The following is a 19,745-nucleotide window of genomic DNA, read 5'->3' as shown; positions in this document are numbered from 1 at the left end:
ATCTATGCATGGCTTCTGCTTACGTAAAAGTAATGATCTATTAATAATCGTTAATCCTTTTTACAATTAGCAATCAGATCGGGCGACTACTATATGTTTGATGATCTGGATGATGACGACGTCACTGATCTTATTCCTGACAACGAAGTTGAAAAGAAGGAAAAAGAACTTCGCCGTGAGCAAGAGAAACGTGGAAGGAGAATGACTGTTTCGGAGGTAAGTAAAAAAGAATAATATATCCATCATATTATAACTGCTTTGTTTTTTCAAGGATTTCGGTATGAACTTGAGTGACTATGTTGTGAAATGTTGATTCAAACTAGAATTTTTTTCTAAGATTCACTAATCCCTCAACTAAGACATTATGGTTCATCGAAATTTATTTCAAAACATTTCAAATGTCATCAAATTTAATCCCAACAATTTATATTTGCTGTATCAAAATTCGTTATTTATTGTATATTTGTAAAAAAAATTATATAAACATTATGTGTGTATATATATAAATATATGTATATATACATACCGTGATTTTATATTAATTGAAAATAATAGTATAATAATAATCTAAGATAGAAATTTTCCCGAAAAAGTATTTCGAGTGGACCGATAAAAAATCGAATGACCTCTTCGTGTGACGAATGCAACCAAAATCTCTTCTCGTATGTCATCATTGCCCATGTCTTTCTTTCGCTCTAAATCTACGCATTGTCAGCCCTCTTTTTTCTCTTTCTCTCTCCTCTTCGAGGAGGGATCACGCAATACGTCCGGGCCGACAACAATGGCAGCAAAATCTATCGACGGAACTGACGTGTAAGTCTCCTTACAGTTCATGAACACGGTGATTAAGACAGACATTGAGATCGCGACGCATGTCGCCATGTACGGAGGAACAGAAAAGGACGCCCTGAGACTCCGGCGTAGAAGCGTACCTTTAACACGGAAGAAATCATCCATGTCCTATTTGAGCGCTCGCTCCGAGACCGACACTGCTATGGCCACTGATGTGAGACATCCCGATTCCCTTTAAAAGGCTGCATGATCGCTGCAGGCATTCGTCTGCCTATAACTGTATCACTTTTCACCCTTGTATATAATACCTTCTTTAAAGCCGAATTGCTGAGCAGAAGGCAGATCTCAACGTTGGTGTAATATGCGGTTGACTCTTTTTTATGGGAAATCTAATTCCACATCTTGTGCATAAACACACGTAACACATATAATAGTGAAGTCACAGTTGGCTTTCAAAAGTTTAATTTAATTTTACCTCTATAAACTTTGAAATATATTTTTGTTTCTTTTTATTAAATTCCTGTTTAGGAAAAATCAACTGCAGATTGCCTCCTAAAATTCGGTTGTTGGCTATTGCTTTCTTTGAAGCGTTTTTGTACCAATTTACTTTTGTGCTAGTGTATTTTTTTTGTACTTATTGTATTACTGCTTTTTCATTCGTCCACGCGTTAAAGCAGTCTGTTCTACTTTCTGTGCATCTCAATTTTATTCTACAATGAGTATTATCTTTCACAAATTACGTTAACTTGCTGTATGATTTAATTATTTAATTCTAACATTTCTATTATTTTTTTTAATATTAATTTCTCTTCGCAGAATGCAGTTAATAAGACAATTAATTCAATTTAATTCATATTTTAACAAAAATTTTTTGTTATATTTTTACTTATACTTATTGTTTCTTCTTACATGAGTTAACATAATAACATTACAAAACAGTCACAGCAGCAAGTTCTATAACAGTGGCAAGTGGATTACTCATTTACCTTTGTGCAATGCTTCTAGTGCTCGATGATATATCTTCTTCTCTCATAAACTCTCAGCTTCGTAGAAGCAGTATTGGAAACAAACTTTTGCTATCGTTTTTATCGTCTTTACATCGTTTAATATTGTACATATTTTTAATTAATTTATATATGTTTTAATCGCAGAACAGTGACAAGGTATTTTGTTATTACATATATATGTATATTTTATATGAAGACATATTTCGTATTTTTTACATGTTGTGTCCTTGTAATTACATGCTTATTGTACGCTTGTTGTACAGTAAGAGTTTCAACAAATTTGAAATTAAACAATATAATTAATTTTGTAGTAAAAACCTATCGCTGTTATAGATAATTATTTAAGTTCAAAATTATAAGATTTTTGTAATGAGATTATTATTAGATAAATTAATAAATAAAAATTTATTCTTAAAATTTGCTTTACTATGTTCGAGATTTTTATAGATAATAATTATTCAATGCACTGTATAATATATATACTTGATACTCACTTGTGTATTTTTCTCAGCAAATTTGTTTGATTTCAAGCACATGGTCATGGTTTAAACACTAATCAATATTTTTCCAATATATAAAACTTATTGTTAATTAAATTAATCAGGGACCCGATCGGACGAGTCTCACTTCAGTAGAAATGGAAACGGAAGAGAAAGATCCTACTGACTTGGTTAAAACACCATCGGACACAGAGGACGAGAAAATGGAAGATGAGCAGAGTGACGAAAAGGACGAAAAAAAGAAAAAAGTCTCGTTCTTCACATACCTCAAATTTATCTTGGTGATGATTAACAGCACTCTTATTTCTATGACGAGATACCTAAACAAGTTCTCCAAGGATTACAGACTTATTCGCAAGATTTTAGCGAAAGAAAAGAAGATCCTAAAAGTACGAATTAGTATTTTAAGAAACATTAATTTAAAAATACAAATGATTTATAAATCATTATTTTAAAAACTTAAAAGTAATTTACAAAGTACAGTATGATAATATGTTTTGGTAATATTGACAATTATTATATATTTAGGAGAAGCCAGATTTCAGAATGGGAATGCGATTAGGAATTAATCAAATGTGGCAGCCTCTGATGCAGGAACGGTAAGTTTGCTCCCTAAATTCTAACACAGTTGTAATAGTAAAATGCATTATTTGTTAACAAAATTGAGGGACTGTATATTCATTACTATTAACAAAAAATTGATTACTTTCGCGCTCTCTCTTTTAAGGAAAATTGCTCATTATTTAGTTATAAAATTTTGCTTTCATAGGACAGTTGATTAATTTTTCGTGCTATTCCGGCAAATGTTAGCTTGTAAATAGTAGTTGCATAAATTATTTATATTTTGTATTGCTGTATTATTTTTGTATATATGTTTGTTTAAACAAACATACATAATTAGTTTACTTTATATTGTTTATCTCTTGTAAATACATTTTGCGAGATATAATATTTTCACTCAGTTCTTTTTACATTTATATACGTATTTTAAATACTTTACCGCATATGTAACATATTTATAAACTACATAATTTTTTAATAATTTGATATATTTTATTTATTTTTATGGGGCTACAAAACAATAAACCGTTGATTATTTTAAAAACTGCGGTAAAGAGTTATATTTTTGTTATTCAATGTTATACTTAAAAATTAATTGGCATCAGGAGCACTTGTAACTCATGCTTCTGTGACGATTAAATAAAAAATTTTTAAGAAGTTTAAAACACATTTTTTAAAGAATGTGTGTAAGTATAAACGGTTTTAACGATTTTCAAAATAAAATGATTTACGTAGATGCTAGTAGTAAATGTGCTCGCTGCTAACAGATTAGCTACAAACGGCAATGTGGAGGAGCAGTATGATCCTGGAGAAGGTCCGAGCCAACTACAACAGCAAGATAAAAGGCAAGGGCTTTTATTCTGTGTAAAATGCTTTAATAAATGTATTGCGTGTCTAGTTTAGTGTGTATGTGTGTGTGTGTGTGTGTGTGTGTGTGTGTGTGTGTGTGTGTGTGTGTAGCTAAAGCGATTCTTACACACTCATTATACCAAACTAATATCCTATTTAGATTTATAATAATTATTTAAATTGTAACTAAATTTGTGGAAATTTTAGCTAACATTTTATCAATTAAAATCAGGGTATCCTTTGAAATGACGGTGTATGCAATGTCCCTACATTCGTGATATACTAAAAGAGAAAGAGACAACAAACTTTCAAACTATAGTTAGATTTCTTGATGTAAAAGTCTAATGTAATATATCCCTTTTGTTTTTTTTTTATAATATGTTTTAATATATATTTTCTCCCCAAATTTAGCATCATTATCTTCTCCGTGTTTGGCAGAATTTATGATATAGCGTATGATCTTGATTAGAATTCTATGTCCTCGTAACATATTTGTACGAAATAAACGTAGAAAGAGCGTCGTGTTGTTTGTGTCAGGAAGAGGAGCTCGCTGGCAGTGCCGCACATCCGAATTCTGGCGCCGAGTTTGGAGCGAGGATTGGACATGTCCTCCTCCAGGTATCGAAAGTGTGTCGTGAAATCCAGGCATCTCAATGTGCTCGGCCTTTCCATAAATGCACTATTCGCACGCTTCTCCTCGCATGCGACACGTCGGTTAAGATCCTTTCGTATTTAATTGCCTACCACTTCTATTTTGCGTAACATATTTCGTGGCAAAAAGGATCGCTTTCCGAAGAGAGCAATGACTAAAAAAATTGATTTGTGACGAGCAGCTTGCTGTGTTTCTTTGATTATTGTGTACAGTAAACGACGGAAATAAACGACGTCCACTGCGGCGAACACATTAATGTTGTCGAATGTTTTCAACTCCATTTTCAGGTGTTTAGATTTCACGGTTTCTGAACTGGGCTTTAAATGTGCTTTCGATATCGATTTCTCTGAGAAGAAAGATGCATCTGTATTTTTTATACATATATGTTTAAATTTAATTCAAATTTTTGTTTATTTTTACGTATACAAGATACAAAAATTATTTTTCTAAAATAATTTTTATAAGCTTTTCTTTGTTTAAGTCACAATTTTGTATATTTATACTTATTTTTATTTCTTATATACTAAAAGTTTCTAAATTTTAAATAATTTTTTTTACGTACATATAACAGATTATCTTTCTTCTACATAAATTTGTGTTGTATAATTTATTTAGACTGTAATTAACTTAAAATTTTTTTTGTATGCAGCACACTTTTCTCGCGAGCTTTGCCAGTCCAGCAAGACGAAGAAACTACGGAACTCTCAGAAGTGGATCAACCGCCCATCGTACAGTTTGCAGCATCTATCTGGTTCGGAATTTTGGCGCATTCTAGTTTACTTTGTTACTTTATGGTGTTTCTTCATCAAATTAAGAATGCGTCTGTACTGTCGACACCATTACCGCTCATGGTATTTTTATGGGGTTCTTTGACGATACCGCGACCCTCCAAAACTTTTTGGGTAACATTGATCGCATATACCGAGGTGAGAAACATATTTCATAATTTGTACCTAAATATATTATACAGAATCCCGATGTAAAGATAACAATTTTTAGGTCATTGTCATAATAAAATGTATTTTTCAATTGGAAGTAATTCCCTGGAATGAAAAGGTCCCAATAAACCATCCATTCTATGAGCCAAGGATTATTGGTGTTCTAAAAGACCCCAATTACGCTCTATGGGATTTATTATTACTTCTCATGTTGTTCTTCCACAGGTACACACATAAATAAAAAGAGATATAGTAATGAAAATATCTAGAGGAGTATCTCACAAAAAATAATATTCTATATGATTGAAATTTATAGATTTATGTTAAAATCCATGGGTCAATGGACAGCTGCATCTTTAAAATCACGGAAAGTTATTTCTTCTCAGTTAGCTACAGTGCCATCGAAGCAACAACCTTTAGATAAGCAACAAGAAAAAAAAGACAAAGAGCAAGAAAGCCAAGAGCAAGAAGGCAAAGAGCAAAAAAGCAAAGAGCAAGAAGACAAAGAACAAGAAAGCAAAGAGCAAGAAAGCAAAGAGCAAGAAAGCAAAGAGCAAGAAGGCAAAGAGCAAGAAGACGGCATACAGGAAGAAAGCGAGTAAGTTAGAATCTTCATTTTTAAAAATGTTTAAAATTCTTTTGACATCAATAAATATGTAGCACATTTATTTTTTAATATGCTGCAGTTCTCATATAAAGGAAAAAGAACCTGAAAAACAGTCTTTGAGTGCCTTGCAAGTGAGTGCAAACTTTGATGTAGCAGGTAACACAGATCTATTCGCAGATGACAACAAGAAGCTAATAGCTGCAGAAGAAGAAGAGCATCCAGAAAGTAAATCGCTTACTAAAACAATGAATACGGCGTAAGTAGCTATATATTTTATTCAAACAACCAAATCAAAGCAAGGCTAATGAGAGTACAGCATAGAATTGATGCGTAACTTAATTGAGTTATTAATAATTACAATTTATTCTACATACATGTAATTAATCACAAATTGAACGTTTTCCGACTCACTTTGGTCATCCTCAGCATTGCAAATTCATTATATATATATTAATTTTAAAGAAAGATTTTTATGTTTACTTCTAATATTTTACGTGTAATAAATGAAAAGAGAAATAAAATATTTTTTAAAAGTATTTTAAATATATTCTTAGATTATTTTTTCTTTTGTTAAAACTAATTATATTTTCAAATTTTGCAGAGTAATTAAACACACTGCACCAATGAAAGACTTCTTTATGAAAATTATCGATCCTACTGGTAAAGAGAAAACAAATGTTTACGCCTATATGTTTCTCTGTGACTTCTTTAACTTTTTGCTGCTTATTTTCGGATTTTCCGCATTTGGAGTAAGTACATAGAGGAGGGAGGCTTTACAAAATTATTGATATTTATATGTATAAATATTTATATAAATATTAATATTTATTATTGTTTACATAAATGACCAAATTAATTGTATTTTCTAATTTCAGACTCAACAAGGCGATGGCGGAGTAACGGCTTATTTTCAGGAAAATCGAGTTCCTATGCCTTTCCTGTTAATGTTATTATTACAATTTGCTCTAATTGTTATCGATAGAGCTCTTTTCCTCAGAAAATCTATTTTAGGAAAGTTAATTTTCCAATACTGCTTAGTATTCGGGATTCATCTATGGATGTTCTTTATTTTACCGAGCGCGACGGAAAGGTAAAATTATATTGCTTTTCTTTTTTATCACTATATTATTATGTATAACATATTTATAATTACAGACAATTCAACGAAAATCTTCCGCCACAAATCTGGTACATGGTAAAATGCTTCTATCTTTTGTTAGCGGCTTATCAATTGCGACAAGGATATCCGACTCGAATATTGGGCAATTTTTTGTGCAAGAAGTATAGTATTGTAAATTATGTCCTATTTAAAGGGTTAGTAAAATGCTTATCAAATATTTCTATTATTTCGATTATATTTATCTAAGAAGTTTCTTCGCAGATTTATGTTGGTACCGTTTCTCTTTGAACTTCGAGCAGTAATGGATTGGATTTGGACTGATACGTCCATGACTATAATGGACTGGTTTAAGATGGAAGACATCTTTGTTAGTATTTATCAAATCAAAGTAAGTTTTATAAGAAATATATTTAAATCTAGTCTTGACATAAACACTATTTTTCCATTCATCTTTATGCAAACATTTTCATTTAAAGTTGTGATAAAAAATTGTAATATATTATTGTATAAAATTTTAGTGCATGCGAGGAGTTGAATCAGACTACCCTCAACCACGAGGAGAAAAGAAGAAACAAATGAGCAAGTACTTAGTAGGCGGGAGTGTACTTTTGTTCATAATTGCTTTAATCTGGTTCCCATTACTTCTATTTGCCCTTGGTAGTACTGTCGGACAGTCGAACTTGCCTTATGATGTGTCCATGAAAATACGAATTGGTCCATACGAACCTATCTATTCCATATCGGCACAGGGCAGTTCTATCACCGCTTATACGAAAGAACAGTACAAACGTCTTTATACAGATGATTTATACTCGAAAAAGAGATCAGCTGTAACCTTTTTCGAAAATTACGTCCATTCTGACGTGGCTGCAGTAAAATTCCCGACTTCCTCGGGAATACTTTGGCATATTTCTCCACCTGATAAAGAAAGGTTTGACCTTTATATAAAAAAAAAGATTATTGTCTTTAATAATTAACTTAAAATAAAAAATATATATACTTAATAAGATTCAATTATTTGATAAAAAAAATTAATAGAAAAGCATTATAGATACTATTCTTCTAAAAAAGAATTAATCTTAGATAAAAAGAATATTAATAGCTTCTTGTTATAGAAACATTTTCATTAAAAAAAAATTGTTATTGTTTTTCTTTTCAGATTGAAAAATGAATTGGTTTCTAATGACACGGAAGTAATTGTACATGTGGAATGGACAGTTTCAAGGAAAACAGATGCTAAAGATACCAGTGGAGTCACTTCGACGGTTCAACCTATAAGTTTACTACCGTACGTAAACGGAAAATTAAATCCTGCAAGACAAACATTAGTGGACATGTTAAGCGAGGATACCGATGCAACAAATGCGACAATAGAATTACAAAACGCCTTTCCCAAATTCCTCAAAGTCACTGCTAGAACCGTCAGTCCCGTTCGACAATTAATGGAAGGACGTGAGTACAACTGAACGCTATTGAAACAATGTTGAGAAGGACATAAGAACATTATCTATAATATGTTTCTAGCAAAAGAGTCTTTATTTGAAGGCTACAAGGACAGTCACTTTTACAGAAACCTGAGTATACAATTATCAACGAACAAAACATGTTGTGATAATAAGCAGTGGTGGGTGGTTAGGGAAGTATGCACGGACCCTCCGTACGAATTCTTGAAAAACATACCATTAAATGATTGCAACTACATAATGATGTTCCTATTTAATGACAAGACTTTCCCCGAGGGCTTAAGTTTCATCAGCGGATTTGGGTAAATTTAATAATAAAATTTGGTTTATGTCTTCATATATAGATGTTCTTATAGTTAAGTCTTACAAAGAATAATGATTTTATGGAATTGTTATTATTATCCATTGATTGAAAATCACATAACTATGAACAGGATCCTAGGATTGTATACCACAGCGGTGATAGTCATAAGTCAAATGATGAGGAAATTTGTCAGCGATGTGGCACCTAAGATCATGTTCGACGATTTACCCTATGTCGACAGAATTCTTCGACTTTGCTTGGATATCTATTTGGTCCGCGAAAGCGGCGATTTATGTCTTGAAGAAGACTTGTTTGCCAAATTGATCTTCCTCTACAGATCACCGGAAACATTAATCAGGTTAGATCTTGCGCTATTTTTAGATTATAAATATTAGACATTAAAATCCTACAATTTTAATTATATAAAAGTATGATTGGGCTATGATGCATGATAAAGACTCTGATACAGAAACTTTACTGCAGATTAATATTAATTACAGCCAGTATTAATGAACGACAGTTAATTATAAATGACTGACAATCGATTAAAACGTGATTTTATTTTCAGTTATAGCCGCTTGCCAGTTTGAATTGTTTGACTGCATTATTCTCATATTCATATGAATTCATACAAATGAGACATATGCACATACATATAATACACACACATTCAATGATGCATAGACTTAAAGCAACGGACATAAACTGACAAAATCAATATACACATGAAACAATAAACATGAAGAGAAATTTTATTTTTCCACAAATACGATTGTAAAAAATCGTTTTATTAGGTGGACGAGACCGCCCGAAGAAGGAGAACAAACTGATAACGAAGAAGAGGAATTACTAGATGAAGAAAGAAGACGAGCTGAATCGTCGTCTCGTCGTGACTGAAAGTCTGAGGAATAACAAACGTTTTTAAGTAAATAATGTTTTATATGCGCGTTACTGCAGAAAATCTGGAACGTAATTCTTCAAATTAGTTTCTTCTTCTTGGCTAGATAAGATAATATTTATAGTGAAAATCGTTCTAAAAATCACTTTAAAATCATTAGAAAATACGGATAGACATCCAATTCAAATTTAAATAGAATGGAAGAAATAGAATGTTCCAAACTTGAAGGATACTTTTGAATTTACACGATGATGAACTTGCGTCGTTTATAATATGCTTCTTTTTTGAATATTGATTCATGGCTATTCTTTGTTTTAAAATATCGTTTTTCGAAAAAACTTCAAAAAAGCTCAATTAATAGATTTTGCTGAAAAATCAACTGCCCCATCAAAATTTCGCGATGCAAACATTTTTATCAAATATTTTAAGAACATATAGAGGGACATATGTTCATTTTGTAATATAACTTAGTAATTTGTTTCACTAATGTAAAAGAAGTTTGCAAATACTAATATCATGCATACGTTTTCAAATTAAAAAGGTTTTTGATTTGTAGAGAATTCAAAAATTTAGTAAAAGTCTATTTTTATCATAAACATTTTAATAAAGTAACTATTACTATATTCACAGAATTATATTGTATATATAATATATACAATATACAAATTACATTTATATTATATATTACAATTATTTCATATGTATAAGTAATTATATATTGTATAAATGAAAAAAAAAAAATCATTGAAACAGGTACAAAATGACAGAAGTAGCTCGATATTTGTAATCAATCTGTCATCATATTTATAAAATTCTGTTATATTTATGCTGATATAATTTGTAACAAAATTTGTAGCAAATATATTTTGCAAAATTTATTTTCGTTAAATTTGCAAACTATTTGTATTTATTAGCTACAAATTTTGTTAAAGTCATTTAATTAATCCAATTAAGAATGCAATATCCAAATAAAACTTTTTGCAAAAAGTATTTGCAAAACGTTAACGCATCGTGAATTTTTGAAAATAAATTTATTTATCAATGGAAAATGTAATTATATTAAAATGCTTTTATTGTTAAAGTTTGTGTGCTTAGTGTGTAGGTTTCTAGATTGTGCATTTAGAACTTAAATATAAAATTAAATTATTTATAAGACATTGATCGTAAATTGATTGACATAGTTTCTCAATCTTTTTTATACGTTTTTTTAGTTGCAAATGCGTACAGCCTTGCAATTTGGCTAATTTGCCAAAGATATCCAAACTATAAGTATTTAATGAGAAATGTATCGCAAAAAGAGAATGTTTATATTGTATATAAATAAATATGTGTACATGTGAAAATATAGCAGCTCATTGATCTTTCAAAACACTTTATGATCTCATATTTTCAAATATATGTACATATATCCTTTCCCAAAAATACCTTTTAAAGCCTTGAGAACTTTAGGTATTTGATGCATCAGATATTTATTTTTTTTTATAAATTATTAAACTTATCGTATTAAGTGAAAAATGTTCAATAGTCCAGTGAGAATAAAATTGTATTCAACTTCAATATAAGGGATTATGGAACTTGAGACTTTATAAAAACAAATTTCTTAAATAAATGCAATTTGATTTATTAATTACTACAAAAATTTTAGTATAGGAAAAAATCTTAAAGTAGTACGCATATCTAAGAATTAGTATTTAACATTTTAGTAAAAAAATAAATTATTTTAGCGATATGTATAAAATGTCATCAATATTATACTTCAATAAGTCAAGGCACTTACATTACTATATGTATTAATACTTAAATGATCTCTATTATTGTTATTATTATATTGGCATAACATTAAATAAAAGTAAATGCGAATAGTTTAGTAAGTGTTTAGTAATCTCTTTTGGCACTTTCAGCAAAAAAATTTTTTTTTTAAATCTTGCAATATATAACGCGTTTCGTAAAATGTCAAATAACTAAAATACATTGTGGACGTCCTAATTAGCACTTTGTGCAAAAAGATAAAAAAATATTTCGCGGTCCAATATTTATCGCAATCGTTTGATATCATGTCTGAGTTAGCTCGTTACATTTCAATTTCAAGTTCATATTTTCTTGTTTTAAAAATTCAAGCTCTTCTAATTTATTCTGTAGAGTCTCGTTTTGCAAACGCAAAGCTATCAACTCCTGTTGCAAGAATTCATTCTCGTCAATTAGTGTTTTCATTCTAGCGGAATATTGACTGGGATGCATTTCTTTAATGAGATCATCCGTCTGGTTCAGAAGATTTTTTATCAAGGTAGCTTGAGAAGTTATATGTAGTTCCTGCATAGCACGTAGAATCTTGGTACTCTCTTGCTTGGTATATGTACTAATCAGTTCTTTTATAGCAGTGAGTAAAACAACTGGATCTTGATCTTGTATCTTAAAACCTGATTTTCTCGATTTATCAGTCAACTTTTCCTTCTCTTTCGTCGGGTTTTGAGGACCAGCCTCTTTGAAAGAATTTGAGGGACGACTATTTTCCTTACTAGAAGCATCAGAGGAATTATTATTAGCAGAATCAAGGGATGTTTTCCGTTTCTCCTTAGTATTTAGAGAATGAGTGGTTTCTTTAAGAGATCCTGAACGTCGTTTACAATCTTTGCTTTCAGGCACTTTAGGGTACTTTGTCTCATGAAGTTTCATTTTGTGTTCTCCGCTGACACTCTGCTGATTATTGCTGCCCATTTTTGCTTTTATATCTACAGGCTTTCCTTTAATGTCTGTAATCTTCTCCGGTTTCTCTAATACTTTGACATTCGTAAAATGTTTCTTCGCATTTTGATCATATTGACTCTTGGAATGTTTCAAAGAAGACTCTTTATTACTAATAATCTTTATATCAGGTGTACTTGGAATTGTTATTGTGAAAGGTTCCTTCTGTCGCATAACATTATTTCTCTCACCTTGCTCTGAGAAATGAAGTAATGGAGATGAGGTAGCATGTCTGGTGGTTATATGGCAATCCAATTGCTGAGGTGTTTTCTGAGATGTCTTCTTCAAGTCTGTTGGTATTAATTCTAAATCTTCCAAGAAAGAATCATTCATCTTGAATATCCGTATGTAGACGTGTAAATGTATGGCTTAATGTCTACAATAAACATATCACAGCAACTGAAAGAAAAAAATATAAAATATAATAAAATGTTTGACATTTGACACGTAACAATAAACATTAAACAATAAGTTTAACATTTAACAATACATAAAGTCTCTTTGAACAGTTTAACACAACCAAAATATTCTCTACAACTATTATATTATGATAAAATATGACAATAAAGTAACGTTACAATTTGATAAAACGTCTATAAATTTACGACGCACAATAGCAGCTAGTCAACTACAACCGGAATTAAATATAGTAAACGCTAACCTTGTCGCAATCGCCGACGCAACTCAAATGCGAGAGAAAATCTTTCGGTTACGGTTAGGTGAATCAGCTGATCATACAATGAACGCCGCACCCATGAACGCCGTAACCATAAGCGGGAAGCACAGGGTGCATTCGTTCATGGAATGGTTAGCGCAGCCACTGCTCTTCGATGGTTTTTGGAATGTAGACTTGCTTATCGAGCGGCAAACGTAATTGGTTGATCCACAGGTAAGAACCAATTACGTTCCAAAAACCATCGAAAAGCAGTGGCTGCGCTAACCATAGAGACCTATATAATTATTATAGGGTCTCTAGTTAACCACTGAATAAACGAATTATGTTCTACAGGAAGTAGGATAAGGAGACTGAACTTTATGCTCAGAGAGTATTATTTGAATAAATATTTATTAAAATTTAGAGATTTTTTATTGTACACAAGAAAAGAGATATATTCAAATAAGTAAATGAAAAGACTTAATAATAAATAAAACCTAAATAAAAACTGGAAATATATATCAGTGTTAAATGTTGATCAAATGATGACAATAATTATGATTAATCCTTCCATTATAATCACTGAGCGGCTGAGAAGCAGTTGAATATAATTGGTTCTTAACTTTAGATCCAACCAATCACATTAAATTGCTACTTAATTATTATTAGTCGCTTAGTGAGTAATCGTAGTAGTATCGAATTAATTTGTATGACTTTTTAATCGTACGTTATGATATTGAAGATAAAACAGATCATAGAAAATAACAAATTAATGTAAACTGCCTTAAAACTTATAATGATCATAGAAAATGTTAAGAGTACCTCCACCACCTCTGATTAGGTTCTTAATATACGGTTAAAATAACAACAATTGAATTTTATCTTCCATTATATTCGAATGGATTACAAAGGTCAGTACTCATAGAATTTTCATTTCACGATTTGTTAAACGGCAAAACGTATAATCACGTATTATAACCTCACATTTATCGTATTAGCACACTATTGAGAAAAAGAAAATTGGGATAGCAATTCGCCGAGACAACCAGCCGCAGTTAGACGCATTTGTTGAAATCAGTACTCAGTAATCTCAGTACAGCAAGACAGTGTCAGTTGTGACTTCTAGCCAGCAAGATGAACAATATTGCAATAATTTTGAGCGCGCTGTTTCTCGTGTTGCCGCACGAAAGTACGAGTGGATTTTTGAATGTATATCCACAATTGAAGCAGTTTAAACTCACCGAGGATGCTGGCACTCCGCTTTTCCTGACTCCTTTGATAGAAAATGGGAAGATCGACGAGGCGCGAACAAAGTCTGTCGTCCAGCACAAAGAGATGGGCGATATTAGCAGTTACTCAGGTTATTTCACAGTTAACAAAGAGTACAATTCCAATCTCTTCTTCTGGTTCTTTCCAGCCATGGTAAGTAATAATTAACAATTTTGGCGCATATCCAAGTATAACCTATATAGACACTCTGTCGAAAACAGATTTTTCAAAGTGTCTGCTAAATTCGTGAGAAAGATTATAAATTTTATTTTTACTCATGTTTGAAAGATTCTGCTCGTTTTCTATTATTCTGTTGTTGCATCATGTCACTAGATTCTTTCGTCAAAACATCAACTTAATGTGGGCATATTTGATACCAATTTTTGGTATATTTACTTGCACATATTGTTGATAATTTATTTATTTTTTTATAATGATACATTTTATGACTTTAAAACATACTCTATAAACATTTATAATCTACGTTTCTTAAGGCATTTAAAAGAATATGGATTATTTTGATGAAGACATTGCATATTGGGCTTGTACATTACTCTATTACAAATTAAGTTTGTTTGCAATTAAGATTACAATTATTAAACAACTCTTATTTTTATATACAAATTTTAATATTTTTATAATTTTTTTAAGCATATTTTTTACAAGAATTTATGATATAATTCTGGAGACATTTAAAATTATATGAATTATTTTCATGAAGATATTATACATTAGCTTGTATATTACTCTATTACAAATTAAGTTTGTACTTTAGAGTATATAAAATTACTAAACAAACGTTATTTGTGTGCCACAGCACAATCCAAAGACTGCACCAGTAGTATTATGGCTGCAAGGGGGTCCAGGGGCAACTTCAATGTTTGGTCTTTTTATGGAAAATGGTCCATTTATAATAACTGCTAATAAAACTCTAACAATGCGAAAATATTCATGGAATATAGCACATAATGTGATATATATTGATAATCCAGTTGGTACTGGCTACAGCTTTACTGAGAATGAAAAAGGATATGCCACAAATGAAACACAAGTGGGAAGGGAAATTCATACAGCTTTGGTACAATTTTTCCTGTTATTCCCAGAGTTACAAAATAATGATTTCTTTGTCACTGGTGAATCATATGCTGGGAAATATGTGCCAGCAGTGTCTCATGCCATTAAAGATTATAATATCAAAGCAAAGACAAAAATTAACTTAAAAGGCCTAGCAATTGGTAATGGACTGTGTGATCCAGAGAACCAATTGTTATACAGCGATTATTTGTACCAACTTGGGCTGATAGATGAAAATGGAAAAACTCAATTTCAAGTGTACGAAAAGAAAGGCCGTGAATTTATTAAACAGAAGAATTATCTCGAGGCATTTAAAATTTTTGATACACTTCTTAATGGTGACTTAAACCGCACACCATCTCTATTTCACAACCTAACTGGTTTTGATAATTATTACAACTATTTGTTTGTGAAAGATGGCAATGATTCCGATTGGATGTCGGAATTGATTCAAAGAGCCGACGTTAGGCGCGCTATACATGTGGGCAATAATTCTTTTCATGTTGAAACTACAACTGTTGAGGAACATTTGAAAGAAGACGTCATGCAATCCGTAGTGTTTTTCTTGACGGACCTTCTACAACATTATAGAGTGCTTATCTACAATGGACAATTGGACATTATCGTGGCATATCCACTTACGGAAAATTACTTAAAAAATTTGAAGTGGTCCGGAGCAGACAAATATGCGAAAGCACCAAGGAAACTATGGATGGTTGGAAATAAACTGGCAGGCTACACAAAAACTGTTGATAATTTAACGGAAGTTCTCGTACGAAATGCAGGTCATATGGTTCCTTCTGATCAACCTAAGTGGGCATTAGATCTGATCACACGTTTTACATACAATAAAAAGTTTTAAAAACATTTATGAATTATTATACTAAATATATGTGATATTCAGCTTTTTGGAAAAGCTATTTGGATTTTTTATCTTGAAGAATTACTATTAGTGATGTATAGATAAACATTTAATAACGTAAGGCAATGTGCCAACAATACTTAAAAAACTCTGAGGAACAGTCATGACAAATAAACTCAATAATTGTAATGTAATAATTTTGTAATAGAAAAATTAATAAATTTATTAATAAGTAAAAATTATTTATAAATTTTCTTATTAATTTACATTATATAAGCAATTTGAAATATCTAAATAAATACAGAACATTTTTTAAAATTCTTGACATTTTATAAATGCAATCTTTAACTTAACAAAAAAATATTCGGACCTTTAATTTAATTATTATTATTTAAATTATATACATATTTATATATGATAGATAAAAATTTTTTGCTACTATATACATATATATGTACACACCAAAAATATGAGCGTATACAAAAAATGTGGTTGCAAATATGTCATGTATTTGTTATATTAATCTATTTGAATATAAAATGCGAAGGATAAAAAATATATAACTATTAATTTATAATTAATTTAAATTATTTAATAATTATAGAGGAAAGATGGGGGTCATGAGATACAGGAGTGGAGTGGTGAGATACTATAATATTTTATATAATTCACATTAAATTCTAAAAACACCTATTAAGATTACTTCGTTATAGTCCATTTAGACATTGTAGTATGGCTACTAATCATTAGTGTTTATTGTGTCTTTATAAAAGATAAATTCAAATTTTGCAGCGATTTTTACAGGTATATACTCTATGTATTTTAAGAACTATGTTAGATATTAATCATTAATTTTAGTTGCTAGCTTGAAGGCCTTCAATTGACTTCCAAATTATGTAATTAAATTCAATATGTGTCGTAATATTTAATTCAATATGTGTCGTATGAATTTGATATATAAAGTTATATAATGGGAAGAGTCATTAGATGGTTGTGAGCCATTTGCATTACGAACGTAAAACCACTCTTGCAAGTTTACAAATTTCATAGTGCACATTGCATAATGTTTACCAACAGCAAAGAAGTTAATTTAAAAAGTTGTATTTTAAGCCAAAGAAATTATTTAAAAAATCTTTTTTTTTTCCAAATAAAATAGTTCTAAAATCTTGTTTTATGACACTTATTGATGTGCAAAACCTACGAAGGATTATTAATTTGATTTTTTTTATAACTAAAAATGCCTTTTTTAACATTAATTGTTCGTTAATTTCATAACTCCTCTGCTATCTTATAAATGCATCTTTTTTCCCTCTCTTCAGTAATTTGTAAATTATGTTTGTTCTATATACTTGATGAACTTCTACCTATAGAATAATTGATAGAACTTTACGGCTAACCAACTGGTGTTGATAAGAAATGTGTCCCGTTAATATTTGCTGAGTTATTTTTAAACAACAAAATAGTATTCCATTTGTTTCTCATCCCTTTCCTTCCTCTAAACTTATAATTTAAATTATTTATTATATAGTTATTATATTAATGTGTAAAAAATAAGATAAGTAAAGCCTTGTACACTTACAAAATCAGTCGATTAATATATCACGTTGAAAAAATTGTCCACATTTAAATAGTATATTCCTTACATTTTTCATAAATATAAAATTAAGTAATATTATAATATCATATTCTACAATATGATATTTGGCAATATTATTTTACTTTTATACTATTTACTTACAGTTTATTACATTTAATCTAAGTATGGCAACATAAATTGATCTACTATAGAAATATTTTTATGCCAATCAGTATGGGAAATTCCGGGCACTGTAATGAGCTTCAGTTTGCCCTGTTTGTCTAATGTTTTCAAACCGATGACATCATCCTTATAAATAGATCTATCACGCATGTCTATCACAGTGTTATTATTATCATAATATCCGAAATGACTGCTTTGCCATGGAGTAATAACGCCATCATCTGGTCCTCCAATAAGTACCATACGTTTTAACTTGGTTAAACCCATTTTATAATCAGAATTGTTGAAATGGTCGATTTCATTGTTCACAAATGGTAGGAACTTGCTGTACTTATAATACAATTTCTGAAAGGAAAATAAATTTAATATTAGACTAAACAATAACGTACTTAATATGTAAAAAGAATTAAAATTAAGATATAATAGTAACTTGGTGATAAGGATCATTCCAATAATTTCCAATACTGGTGTGTTGTCCAAGTCGTGAATAAAAGAGTTCATAAGCAGTTTCACAAACTAAGTCTGGGAAAATCAAGTGCAGAAAACGTGCTAAAACCAGGATTTTATGATTAGAAAGAAATCTTTACATCCTTGTCTCTTCAAAAATCATAATTTTACATACTTCCATATTGTCCAGCTTGAGGCGAGCTCAAAGAAATAAAATTTCTGACATTATGCATGGGAAATCTTTGCAATATGGCTCTAGCTAATAAGCCACCCTGGCTGTAACCTATTAAATTAATCCCTTCAGGAAATGCAGCACCTATTGAAAGTACATCCATACCTATTTCCTCTACCTGTTGCCACATTGGTTCCAGGCTGCTCCAGCCTGCAAATCTTACAGTGTTATAGATTTGAGTGCCAGGATGCATCTGTGAAGAAACATATCAATTATAGAAATATAGAAAGATTAAATCTTTACTAACTTATACATCATAAATGAATACAAAACTTTATTAACAAAGGATATTGTCTTTTAATGTAAAAGTTTGTGCATATGTTGATAATGTGATGCATGAAATTGCATAAATCACACTTGAAAAATGACAATGGCCACATTATAATAACAAATCGCTCTACTTACAAATGATACAATGGAATATATTACATAATATTGCATTCAATAAAAAGTAATGAAGTAACTTATGTGCAAAAAATGTAACAAAAACAATCTGCAACATACGCAGAAACAATACCATGATATTGCAACATCTGTAACAATAACAATCCTTTTGTTTCACCTACTTCCTGAATTCTGTTGCTAATGAGTTCCATGCTATCGCTTCCAGTGAGTACTCCATGAATAATAACGACAGCATGATATGATTTTGCTTCATTATACAGTAATAAATAAACTAAAAACAGATAAATGTGTATCACAGAATTTCTACTTGTCATAATTTTTTATGATGCTGCACAAAGCTGACCTCTAATAGTGACTGATTCAGTCACAATGTTTTAATGTATTTTCTGCAGCGCTACGGTAAAATGAAGAAATTTGTTCTCAAATGGAGCTGATAACAAAGTGGTCAGTGTTACCGATAAATGATACTGCATTCTTGTTTGCTGAATACAATTTTTTTTTTTGAAGATATTGCTTAAGAGAAATGTTCACATTTTCTTCAAATATCCATAAATTACGAACATATGTATACATTTATTATTTTATTAATTATTATAATTTTATTATTAA

At 30.4% G+C, this 19,745-nt stretch overlaps 4 protein-coding genes across 14 annotated transcripts in view; 2 read left to right on the top strand and 2 right to left on the bottom strand.

Annotated features, from left to right (window-relative positions):
- Nucleotides 1–11,062, top strand: part of LOC105194666 (piezo-type mechanosensitive ion channel component) — a 31,065-nt gene extending 20,003 nt beyond the window's left edge. For 5 of the 10 annotated variants that reach the window (XM_039454711.1, XM_026130866.2, XM_026130863.2 and 2 more), the window contains 19 exons: nucleotides 71–216; nucleotides 830–1,006; nucleotides 2,404–2,688; nucleotides 2,828–2,898; nucleotides 3,628–3,705; nucleotides 4,247–4,327; nucleotides 5,011–5,287; nucleotides 5,361–5,524; nucleotides 5,616–5,897; nucleotides 5,986–6,162; nucleotides 6,508–6,655; nucleotides 6,782–6,996; nucleotides 7,062–7,220; nucleotides 7,288–7,414; nucleotides 7,545–7,957; nucleotides 8,186–8,478; nucleotides 8,551–8,791; nucleotides 8,924–9,151; nucleotides 9,588–9,797. In XM_039454711.1, the coding sequence (XP_039310645.1) occupies nucleotides 71–216; nucleotides 830–1,006; nucleotides 2,404–2,688; nucleotides 2,828–2,898; nucleotides 3,628–3,705; nucleotides 4,247–4,327; nucleotides 5,011–5,287; nucleotides 5,361–5,524; nucleotides 5,616–5,897; nucleotides 5,986–6,162; nucleotides 6,508–6,655; nucleotides 6,782–6,996; nucleotides 7,062–7,220; nucleotides 7,288–7,414; nucleotides 7,545–7,957; nucleotides 8,186–8,478; nucleotides 8,551–8,791; nucleotides 8,924–9,151; nucleotides 9,588–9,690 (3,665 nt within the window). In that variant the 3' untranslated portion in view covers nucleotides 9,691–9,797. The other 5 variants (XM_039454707.1, XM_039454710.1, XM_039454713.1 and 2 more) reach the window with 5 other exon arrangements.
- Nucleotides 11,063–11,291: 229 nt separating this feature from the next.
- LOC105194665 lies at nucleotides 11,292–13,267 on the bottom strand. Of its 2 annotated transcripts, none has more exons than XM_011159699.3 (2): nucleotides 13,095–13,267; nucleotides 11,292–12,832 (listed from the first exon to the last, which is right to left on the bottom strand). In XM_011159699.3, exon 2 carries the CDS (start codon nucleotides 12,764–12,766, stop codon nucleotides 11,744–11,746), a length of 1,023 nt encoding a protein of 340 aa, XP_011158001.2. In that variant the 5' UTR covers nucleotides 12,767–12,832; nucleotides 13,095–13,267; the 3' UTR covers nucleotides 11,292–11,743. The 2 variants fall into 2 exon arrangements, with proteins under 2 accessions (XP_011158001.2, XP_025986655.2); XM_026130870.2 differs by having other exon boundaries at nucleotides 13,012–13,096.
- Nucleotides 13,268–13,760: 493 nt separating this feature from the next.
- LOC105194664 (venom serine carboxypeptidase) lies at nucleotides 13,761–16,526 on the top strand. The gene is made up of 3 exons (XM_011159698.3): nucleotides 13,761–13,999; nucleotides 14,087–14,510; nucleotides 15,175–16,526. The coding sequence occupies exons 2-3, from the start codon at nucleotides 14,223–14,225 to the stop codon at nucleotides 16,291–16,293; spliced, it is 1,407 nt and encodes a 468-aa protein (XP_011158000.1). The 5' UTR covers nucleotides 13,761–13,999; nucleotides 14,087–14,222; the 3' UTR covers nucleotides 16,294–16,526.
- A 176-nt stretch (nucleotides 16,527–16,702) lies between these two features.
- LOC105194662 (lysosomal thioesterase PPT2 homolog) lies at nucleotides 16,703–19,512 on the bottom strand. The gene is made up of 4 exons (XM_011159697.3): nucleotides 19,298–19,512; nucleotides 18,675–18,924; nucleotides 18,483–18,601; nucleotides 16,703–18,397 (listed from the first exon to the last, which is right to left on the bottom strand). Exons 1-4 carry the CDS (start codon nucleotides 19,448–19,450, stop codon nucleotides 18,044–18,046), a joined length of 876 nt encoding a protein of 291 aa, XP_011157999.1. The 5' UTR covers nucleotides 19,451–19,512; the 3' UTR covers nucleotides 16,703–18,043.
- Nucleotides 19,513–19,745: the final 233 nt, after the last annotated feature.

This window comes from Solenopsis invicta, chromosome 11, assembly GCF_016802725.1.
Source record: "Solenopsis invicta isolate M01_SB chromosome 11, UNIL_Sinv_3.0, whole genome shotgun sequence".
Lineage (NCBI taxonomy): Eukaryota > Metazoa > Arthropoda > Insecta > Hymenoptera > Formicidae > Solenopsis > Solenopsis invicta.
Note: the sequence above shows the minus strand (reverse complement) of the source record. Positions and strands in the feature narration are given on the sequence as shown.

Coding starts and splice junctions, on each gene's coding strand:
- LOC105194665 (XM_011159699.3), bottom strand. CDS start 12,766: ATGAATGATTCTTTCTTGGAAGATTTAGAATTAATACCAACAGACTTG.
- LOC105194664 (XM_011159698.3), top strand. CDS start 14,223: ATGAACAATATTGCAATAATTTTGAGCGCGCTGTTTCTCGTGTTGCCG. Junction 14,511..15,174: donor TCTGGTTCTTTCCAGCCATG/GTAAGTAATAAT, acceptor TGTGTGCCACAG/CACAATCCAAAGACTGCACC.
- LOC105194662 (XM_011159697.3), bottom strand. CDS start 19,450: ATGACAAGTAGAAATTCTGTGATACACATTTATCTGTTTTTAGTTTAT. Junction 18,925..19,297: donor TTAGCAACAGAATTCAGGAA/GTAGGTGAAACA, acceptor GTTTCTTCACAG/ATGCATCCTGGCACTCAAAT. Junction 18,398..18,482: donor GGAATGATCCTTATCACCAA/GTTACTATTATA, acceptor TTTTCCTTTCAG/AAATTGTATTATAAGTACAG.